The following is a 10,216-nucleotide window of genomic DNA, read 5'->3' on the forward strand; positions in this document are numbered from 1 at the left end:
TGCCGAGGCCAATTGGTCCAAACTTCTTGACGCTTGTTTGCAACTTACAGAAAGCTCGTCCTTCACGGTCAATCAAAGAGGACAAGACAGATTTGACGGTGAACAAGTATAACCATCAGCCCTCTTTCTCCAACAGTAAGCGTTATCAATTTGCATACTCGCAGATGGGAGGTGCTAGTAAAAATGGCGTATAACTTTTGCCACGAGTTTAAAATTAATCACAGGTTGTCACTGTCTCTCAAGAAAAATATCTCAAAAAGTCTTTGTATCATTAAGTTGCTCGCTGAACATCAGATCAATGTCCAATGCTGAGAAGCCTGTTACCAGACAATCTATCCAAGTCCAAGCATGATACAACCTCAACATACGCATTACAACTATCAAAAGTTCCCAGGAACATTTTTGTTTGAAATATTTAACCGTCCCCGAGCCAAGGAGAACAAGAGTTGAACCGTACTGCATCGAGTATGGCAATCTCAAGGAAATCTCAAGGAAAGTTGAATAGCCGTTTCACCCAAAACGAGCACTATAGCTCAGGTCTACTGCCATAAATCTATACAATAATAACTAACTCCTAATCTAAAATTTGAATTTATATTAATTCCTTGGAGCCGATCAATGTTGCCGCCAGTACAGACAGCAAATGCCAAAACCAATCAGTTCTTGTAAGCAGATATATTGGTTGGTCCATCCATCTTGCATCCTCCTAGTTAGAATAGCAGAGGACTACCGCAAAATGACCGTCATTTTGCATTATGGCATCACTTCCTCTTCTTCCCCTGATGAAGACACAATACATTTCCTTAAGACCCGCTGATATCAGTTTATAAACAAAATTTGCAAGATTAGCAAAACAAGAAGCATACCGAGCTTACATAATCATCCATCAGCAACTGCTTGCGCTTTTTTGAAATAGGAGGGCTCTCAGTAGCTTGCCTTGCCATTGCACGTTTAGATGGAGTCATATTTTGCTACAAAAATCAAATACAGACCATTTTGATTAGTTCTCATAAGAATTCTAGACAATTTATGAGCAAGAAAAGAATAGGTTCCACCGGTATAATGACTTCACACAACGGGGAAAAAGAAGGATCTACCTTTGCAAGCTTCTTCTCTTTACGGGCTTGTCTCTCACGTTCATCAAATTCCTGGTTTTCCCTCTCAACCAAACGAATTAGCGTATCACATCTCCTTGCAAGTTCTTGAGTGGTGCGAGACTTGACAAACCAATCAAAACGAAACAAAGGTGATGTGCGAAATGCTGACTTCAGCTCATCCCAGTTTCCGTATCCAAGTTTGTGAACCATGCATATCTGTACAGGATGAGGCAGGAAAAATAAGAGGCACACAAAATTATCAAACATGGATCGTTAAAATAACTTGCAAGTCAGTCACTCACCATGAATCGATCACACTCTTCATTGTACAATTTCCCTTTATTTTGACCATATTGGATCTTCAACTCCAGCCATGGATTCTTATAGCGATCCAATTTCTTTCCAATGGCTTTCATGATCTCATCTTTCCGAGATATTCTGGCCTCTCCTCTTTCAATGTTCTTAATGATCCTATCATAATCTGTAAAAACCACATTTCCACCATTAATTTATTATGTCAGAATAAAGAGCCCCAATAAATGATAAAAAGTAACTCCATTCCTGCTTGTACAACAGCTCTTAACACCGATTTTATTCACTTAACATCCTTTTATATTGTATTAAATGTTCACATGGCAATTAGCATTAATCTGACAACATTAAGGCAAAGAAAATACACATCACAACCATAACACATCTGAGCATTCTCTTTAGTAGCATCAAGAAAAGCTTACAAATGTAAATTACTCAAAAATTGAGATTCTATACATCACAAAACTGAGTTTATTACTCACCATTCAACTCCTTGTATCTTTCTTTGAAAACCTTTGCATATCTTTCAACCTCTTCCTCTGTTTTCCCTTCCATTTCAGTAGCAATACCTTTTATATCATTTCTGCCATACTTTTCACAGGCCCTGATAAAGGTATTGAAGTCTCTTCTACTCCATGTTGAAAACCCCTACAAGTCACAAAGTTAAGTTGAAGTAAGAGCCTTAAGCACTTCAAATTACACAAATTCGTAAAAGAAAAAATTTTAGGTATCTTAACAGACAATGTGAAGTACACTCACTTCTTCCAACAACCGCTCCTTCTCTTCCTGCTCTTCGGAAGTCAAAGGCTCTCCAACATCTACGTGTACAAACCAATCAATAAAATTTTCACATTTCAAAAGACCAATAAGCATTCATGTAATGTGAACTAACATACCTTCAGGTTCTTCCACATCTATTGTATCCTTCAATTGATTCTTTTGATGTGTTTGCTGAAAATATGAAACAAAGAAGCTTAAATAAAAGCAAAATTAAATAAGGCATATAAATATTAACAAACCAAAAGAAAGAAAGTCATGACATCACCAACCATTAGATAGCGCACTTCTTTCTCATATAGCTCACTAAGCCTCTGTGTGTTGAAGAACTGAAAGTCATGCCTTGAAAAAGGCATCAAATTTAATCCAGCAGGGAAACCCAGATCAGGAAAAGTTTAGCAGCAGATACAGTGACAACACAGCACAAAAGAGAAAAAACAAAAATTGATGTAGGTGTTACATAGACAAAAAAAAAAAAACTTACAACTGTGGCATTCGAGGAATTCGTGGCTCTTTGGGTCTTGCAGGACCGCTTTGGCGCATTGTTTGCTTAAAGTATTCTGATTCTGAGTAACTACCATGCAAAGAGGAAAGACTATGAGTAATGAAAGACAACAAAATACACATCAAACTTCTGGTAATGTGAAACCATACTTGCGCTTCCGCTCTCTCTTAGGGGGTTCCAGCCAATTTTCACTCACAATTTTCTTGAAATCAAACTTGTTCTCATCCTTCAAAAAGAAAACAAGAAAGACCAGTGGGAGAAATAGAAGCCATATGTCAGCATGGAAGACATCCTGATGACAAACAAACCAACAGTATAAAAACAATTCTACCTTTTCATCATCAAAATCATAGAAGTCAGCAGCTGCAGAAGAATATCAACTTTTAGCCTCAAACACAAAAGTAGCAGGAAAAGAAGATAACAATTTAATGACTACAGATAGATCAAACATGTGGATGACATACAGTCGTCCATTTTGAACTTAATTGCATCTTCTGTGAACTTCTTCATCTTTGCATCAAGTTCAGCTGTTGCCTCTTCTCCTTTAGCAATTATCCGATCTATATCTTCATCAGTTATTGTACTATCTTTGGAACTGAAAACCATCTCTGCCCCAAATCTCACCATTTGCAGCAACTCATCTTTATTAACAGCTGCACCAAAACCATTCAGGATCATATTTCAAGCACACCAATTTCTCAAGCAACCTAGTGTAGCCAAAAACCATGTGGAATAAAATCTTACTCTTTTGTTCAGCCAACCTCCCTTGCTGGATAACCAAAGCATCAAGTGCAAGCTTCTTATAAGCCCTCTCAATCACTTTTTCCTCAATTGTATACTGCCAATAACCAATTAACAACTATTACTGCACTTTTCAATGTAGCCTACTTCTGACTACCCACATTCCAGCTCACCAATAAGTTAACTAAAACGAGTCAAACCTCAGTGCAGAAACGGAAGACTTGTACTTCTTTCTTCTGCCCAATTCTGTGAGCACGATCCTGGGCCTGTAAATCCACCTGTGGATTCCTAAAGATGACGAAGACTAATGAAATTAGCATACAGTAATCCAAACCAGTATCAACAAGTAACTAATGCTGACAATACATACCAGTCACTATCGTAGAGAATGACCACATCTGCAGTTGCAAGATTAATACCAAGCCCTCCAGCTCTAGTTGACAACAAAAATACAAATTTTTCACTCCCTGGTTTGTTAAAGGCATCAATGGAAGCATCACGATCTTCCCCACCAGTATTGCCGTCAATGCGACAATACAGGTATCCACGGTACATCAAATAGTCTTCAAGAATGTCAAGCAACCTCGTCATCTGCATCACATCATGTCAAGGCATTACTAATCAAAATGTCAATATGAAGCAGAAAAGAATTTACTAAGACTAGAAATGAAAGGACTGGTGAGGCACATAATCCTCTGGAGGCTTAAACAGTACAGTTTTCAATTATTGTAAGCTTCACCTAACAAATAGTAGCTAGAAGATTAAAAAAACAAACCTGTGAGAATATCAACACCCGTGAATCACGCTCTTTTAACTTGGGAAGCAGCTTATCCAAAAGAACCATTTTGCCTGTGCAGATCCATTAGGGGGGAAAAAGTTCAAAGGAGTCCAAACATAGATTGCCTTCATGCTAGAGAGTGACAAAGAGCATTACCAGCATTCTCTATCAGATGGTCTCCTGTAGTATAAGGAGGTCCAGGTTCAGCACCTTGGAAAAGATATGGGTGGTTACAACATTTACGTAGCTGCATTGCAATATTAAGAAGACGTTTGCGCTCTCCACCAGCATTTACGACTTCAAGATCCTTCTGTAAAAGAGCTCTGTAGTATTGCTTTTGCATCTGGGACATACCAACTTTAAGGATCGTTTCCTTCTTTGGAGGCAAACCTTTCTCGACATCTGATTTCAACCTTCTCAGAAGGAAAGGCCGGAGAACCTGTTATTGCAATTATCAAGTTAAGAACATCAATAACAGGGGCAAAAATAGGAGAGTTATCAGTGGAACAGATTTTACACGATCACGTGGATCACAGAAAGAGCCATGTCCAAAAGTAAACTCTCTTAATCATTTCTAAAAAAATCAAGTATTTAATAGAAACTATAATTGTGGTCAATGTACAAGAGATTGTAGGGAATACAGCAGAATGAGAAAAGACAAATAAGATTACTATAAGGGTCAGAGAAGACTAAAATAGCTCACCAGCCAGGGGTGGCGTATAAAAAGAGGTTGCAACAAAAACAGCAAGATCGATTAAGTGAAAGGCATCTAAACAAATATTTCTAAACTAATAAAAGGAAACAGAGCTTTCCGCTATGTATATGTATATAAACCCGCATAAAGCACAAATAACAATTCAACCAATAGTGAGTTATCATACCAAGAAAATACAGTAAAAGTGGTCTGTTTCGTTTTGGCAACTCATTGAACTTCAGGTCAATTGCAGTAATAACATGTAATGCATGAAAACACTGTACTAAAGTACCTTGTGAAGCTGCTGCACAACCTCCTGCTGGTCATTCTCACCAGAAATTTGGAACCATTCATCAAAAGTTTCAGCTGAACTGAAGATCTCCGGTAGCAAAAAGTTCAAAAGAGACCACAGTTCATGAAGGTTATTCTGCACAAGTACTTTACATATCAAGAATACTGAATCCGAGATATGAGAAAGACAAATAGAACAACTTTAAGGACAACAATACCATTGTTCAACACACAGTTGGCCAAACCCCCCCCCCCCTCCAAAAAAAAAAAAATTTCTTCACAAACTTCTGCATGCTCTAATACCAGTCATCCTAAATAAAATGAAACTCAACAGGAACTAGAAAATTTCTTCTGAGAGATGTTTCAGCCACTACATGCAAGAAGCAATTTACTTCAGGAGAATTACACCCTGAAAAAAGACAATGGTTTTCGTACAATATGCAAGCACATCAAGCATATAACTCAGAGAGCACTTTTTGTCACTCATCTCTTATCACATGGCAACCATACTTTCAAATGCAGGCAGGGATTTGTCAAAAGACAAACTGACAAATCAACACACTACTTGGACAAAAATTTGCCACATCACAAACTTTTAATCACTGTGCAGAATACTGAAAAATTACCTGCAGTGGTGTCCCAGTGATAAGAAGCCGATAATTAGTATTGTAAAGCCTCATCGTCTTTGACAGAAGAGAATTCTCATTCTTGATTCTATGAGCTTCATCAATTATGATGTAGCGCCAGCTAAAGCGACGTAAAGCAGACTTCTCTTTAATGGCCATCTCAAAACTTGTTACACATACATCAAATTTCCCAGCAACAAGCAACTCCTCACGGATATATTTCTGTACCATTAAAAGTTAAGAATTTACACATCTGACAGCTTTCAGCTGAAAATGAACATTTAGAAGGGTCACATATCCTTACTCTTTCATCTGGATTACCAAGGAACTTTACAGCACGAAGCACAGGGCAAAATCGACGGATTTCATTCATCCAATTGCCAAGTGTAGATTTGGGAGCAACAACCATATGAGGACCAGTTATTCCTCGGTATTCATGGAGGTATCCTAACAGCGAGATGGTTTGCAATGTTTTCCCCAGTCCCTTTAACCATCAACAGTAGCACCACCAGATATAGAGAAATTAAATATCAGCCACTGAGCATGTAAACATAGAAAATTGAATGCTAATTGGCCCACAATCATACCATTTCATCTGCAAGGATTCCATTTATGCCATTCTCATAGAGTCGTATAAGCCAGTTCAAACCAGCAAGTTGATAGTCCCTCATCTTTCCCTGAATACCTGCAGAAACATAATTGAAATATAGTCATAAATTACATGATAAAACACCACCTAAGCAGAAAAGCTAGTGACACGAGAACTAGTAAACCAGTCCACTAGCAAGATGATTAGAAAAGAAGATAATTACAAAAAGTATCATTAGTCAATCCAACACTCCACTGTTTGTAAGGAACAATAAAGTGCATAACCGTCAGTAAGACGCCAAAATCAGTAAAACACATTGGTTTTGGAAGTTCACTTTATGCAGTTGAGAAGTTGTAATCTAGATTATTCTTGACTTTAAAACAGTTTATAACCATACACTCAAGCACCATAAGTAAACAAACCAATTGTTTCCTAATGAAGGATATTCTTCACAGGAAAAAGAGTTGTTTATTCCTTCCAACAGATTCCACTGAAAATCATTGCTGCACATGCAAATGCAGTGGTTTTCCAAGCTACAGCCTTATTGCAACTACAAGGGAATTTTTACATCTCAATATCCGCTTAAAACTGTGGAAATATAATGATCTCTTTCACTGGAAAGAATTTTTATTGGTGCCCAGAACAGGAGGTTGCAGGTATACCATGATTTTAAATTAAAAGAGAGAATTCAAGAAATGGAAAACTTATTCACTCCACCAAAAGTAGACTTAGACCCTCGCCTCCAGAGGGATATTAGCATACAACTATTCAATCATAAACAAAGAACAACTAAAGAAAAACTATAAACATCATATGAGTTCCATAAACTATCCTAAGTAGGAACTACCATAAAGAAGAGCTATCAGAAAAGGAGGACATAAAGCTACAAGAGATAACATCTGAGGAACTCATAAACAACCATAAGAGAAGCTACTAATCGGTACATTGGAATCCTTGACTCTGTTTACTTCTAGGAAATAGCAGGCGAGGAAGAGAACTACTGCCTTACTTAGCCGTAAGAAAATCTCTCTTACGAGTATTGTGGACTGAAGACTATTCAGTTGACCATGTGAGGAATTGAAGAATTAAACTTGGACCTCTCCCGGAGAGACCCCACACTCTTGAATTGCTTTATTTGATATCCACAAAGTATTATCTAACATGACCACAAAAACCAAGCAGGATCTGGTATTATCGTAAGGGATTTGCCTTTTCTATTGATCCCTACAAATTGGATAAAAACAATTCTTATCTGAAAAACCTTTACATAAATGATAGCCAGCCCATCTTTTAATCTCTGTCAACGACTCTTCTCCTCCCCAGCTGTGCCCATGTCACCATATCATATTAGAAATTAACGAATCAGACAAACCCATACACAACACCCATACATGAGTGCATGTAATATAGCTTAGAATTTAGCTAGTGGAACCTATATCTACTTCCAGTAAATTGAAATGCACAACAAGATTTGACTGCATCAGGACCAAGTCAAAATGATAAGATTTGATACAATGCAAATTCCACCACAAACCTTAAAACAAGAAACAAGTCCACAAACAGCTAATGTGCATAAGTCCACAAACATACCATGCACCTATAGATCTATAAAGAAGGAAGGAAAATAAAAGAAATATTAAAGGTTTATCTCTTGATATGTCAAAGGCTGTAAGATAATTACAAGAAGGTTGTGCAACAAGTCTAGTATTTCCTGTTCCAGAGAGACCATCTTCCTCCTCTTTGAGACATTCTTCATCTTCTTCCTCTTCGGTAAGCTTCGACGCATGGCGACCCCTGAATCAAAAAGGTAAGTAGAGAACAATCACCACATTTTACCAGATATGAACACCTTAGGACGACTTTGAATGAATAAGTAAAAATATGAGTAGTTGCGCAACCTTCCTAAACCATAGAGCTTTCAGTGGACCAAAGATGTAGCACTAATAAATCAAACTTAACAGACCATGGTCACAGCCCACGAGGCATGCAGTAGAACCATTTATTGACTCTGTATAGTCAAAGTCAGCCCTTTCAGCACCCAAACAAATTGGAGGCAGACTCGGGCGGTTTTGGAGGGAAAAGCAGAAGTTATCAACAACCAGAATTGCACAGACAAATATGGTAATTAGTTGAGATCACTAGGCAAAATCTCTAAATGAAATCACCAGAGAAGGCTGCCAAAAAAACTATTTCTCCCCAGCCCTATTATCCAAGGACTAGAAGGGAATTTCAGAAAATAAAAATTGCTGCACTGAACTATTATACGACGACTAGAGTGCATTTAAAAATACTAAGGAGGACTGTTGTCCTACAATGGCGAAACCTTGTCCTGAACTCTGATAAATATCGCAACAGAAAATACTTGCATGCCATATTACCCTATACCTTCCTTTAGCCTTCTTCTGGGGAGCAGACTGTTCTCCTTTGGCAAAATGGGCAAATAACTCTGTCTGCTGAAGTAGATACTTCAAACGCCCTTTTCCTTTGTTGTTCTGCCATTCAAAGAACAATATCAACATAATATCCTGCAAACACTAAAAGGATGCTTGGAAGTGGAGAAGGCAAACCCTCATAGCACTAATGTGATAACTGAATACCCACCATGTCAGCATCAATGGCAGCATTTTGAGCATCCAATATTTCTTGTATTTTTTGTTTTTTCAACTTTTGCATTTCTTTTAGCCTTTCTTTTTCACGCTTAACAACTGCAGTGCCCACATCATTGCCATTTCCTTCCTGTTAATAGGGTCATATATACGCACAAAAACACTCAAACAGCTTTCTAATCCAAAACTTAGTAATTACAAAAGCAAGCTATTATTTTTAACAGCAACATAAGCAGCTCTGCAGGATGTAGCTCAAAAGACCTCAAATTTCCCATCCACTTCTCTTTCTGGAAGTAAATATAGCAAGCAAACAGCCATAAAACGACTAATAAACTTTAGCCATGTATATCTCCTAAAAAACCCAGTGCATGCGCACAAGTGTCATATATAAAGACAATGCACCAAAAAGCAGCGAACTCTACCCCAAACAGATCAAACTTTCCAGACAACAATATGCCACCTCTAACATCAAATCTTTTAGTAAACAAACCCTATCAAACACACATGCAGACGCTATCTGTATCAACTCAAAAACTCAATGCATGCACCAAAAAAATTAACTAAATAAATAAACGTAAAACAAAATCCGAACTAAAAGCCAAAGGGAATAAAATATCCAACCACCACTAAACCGTAAAATAAAAAATTGGGAAAACAAACTCTAACCACCACACATACTCTCCACAAAGCAGACACTACAGATCTACTAATGAACAGGCAATTAATCCAAATAAAAATTAACAAAATAACCAAGAGACAAATTAACTATTCAACTACCTCCTCGTCGTCGTCGTCCGGCTCACCACCACCATCGTTAGCGGCAGCATCATTTTCTTCTTCGTCGGAATCGTCGGCAGTTCTCGCAACGGCTTCGAGCTCCTCCTCATCTTCTTCTTCTTCAACTTGATCATTAATATTAACTCCTCGCTCCACTTCCTCATCTTCCGATGAATTTGACAGCGGCTCCTCCTCCTCCTCCTCCTCCTCCGATGACGGAGATGACTCCTTCATAGCCCGAGTACCTCTAGCCATTGGAAATCAAGGGTTTTCTCTTTTCTTTGCCTTTTTCTCGATTCCTTTCGCCGAAGCAACAGAAAAAGTGAAGAACGTGAAATAAACTGCAAAGAGTCTACTAAAATAAATACGTTTTCTTTATTATTTTTTCTTTTTGCATTTTTTGGGCTGAAAAGTCATCGTCTT

At 37.9% G+C, this 10,216-nt stretch overlaps 1 protein-coding gene across 2 annotated transcripts; it reads right to left on the reverse strand.

The window, feature by feature from the left end:
- Nucleotides 1–248: 248 nt before the first annotated feature.
- Nucleotides 249–10,165, reverse strand: LOC113738131 (ISWI chromatin-remodeling complex ATPase CHR11). Of its 2 annotated transcripts, none has more exons than XM_027265320.2 (25): nucleotides 9,794–10,164; nucleotides 9,012–9,146; nucleotides 8,796–8,902; nucleotides 8,092–8,204; nucleotides 6,409–6,506; nucleotides 6,126–6,305; nucleotides 5,822–6,043; nucleotides 5,197–5,331; nucleotides 4,367–4,649; nucleotides 4,208–4,281; nucleotides 3,803–4,023; nucleotides 3,633–3,720; nucleotides 3,436–3,529; nucleotides 3,156–3,344; nucleotides 3,023–3,054; nucleotides 2,841–2,917; nucleotides 2,671–2,760; nucleotides 2,459–2,528; nucleotides 2,306–2,360; nucleotides 2,169–2,227; nucleotides 1,892–2,057; nucleotides 1,400–1,578; nucleotides 1,098–1,313; nucleotides 867–971; nucleotides 249–779 (listed from the first exon to the last, which is right to left on the reverse strand). In XM_027265320.2, the coding sequence occupies exons 1-25, from the start codon at nucleotides 10,046–10,048 to the stop codon at nucleotides 762–764; spliced, it is 3,261 nt and encodes a 1,086-aa protein (XP_027121121.2). In that variant the 5' UTR covers nucleotides 10,049–10,164; the 3' UTR covers nucleotides 249–761. The 2 variants fall into 2 exon arrangements, with proteins under 2 accessions (XP_027121121.2, XP_027121122.2); XM_027265321.2 differs by having other exon boundaries at nucleotides 606–779; nucleotides 876–971; nucleotides 9,794–10,165.
- Nucleotides 10,166–10,216: the final 51 nt, after the last annotated feature.

This window comes from Coffea arabica, chromosome 3e (assembly GCF_036785885.1).
Source record: "Coffea arabica cultivar ET-39 chromosome 3e, Coffea Arabica ET-39 HiFi, whole genome shotgun sequence".
NCBI lineage: Eukaryota > Viridiplantae > Streptophyta > Magnoliopsida > Gentianales > Rubiaceae > Coffea > Coffea arabica.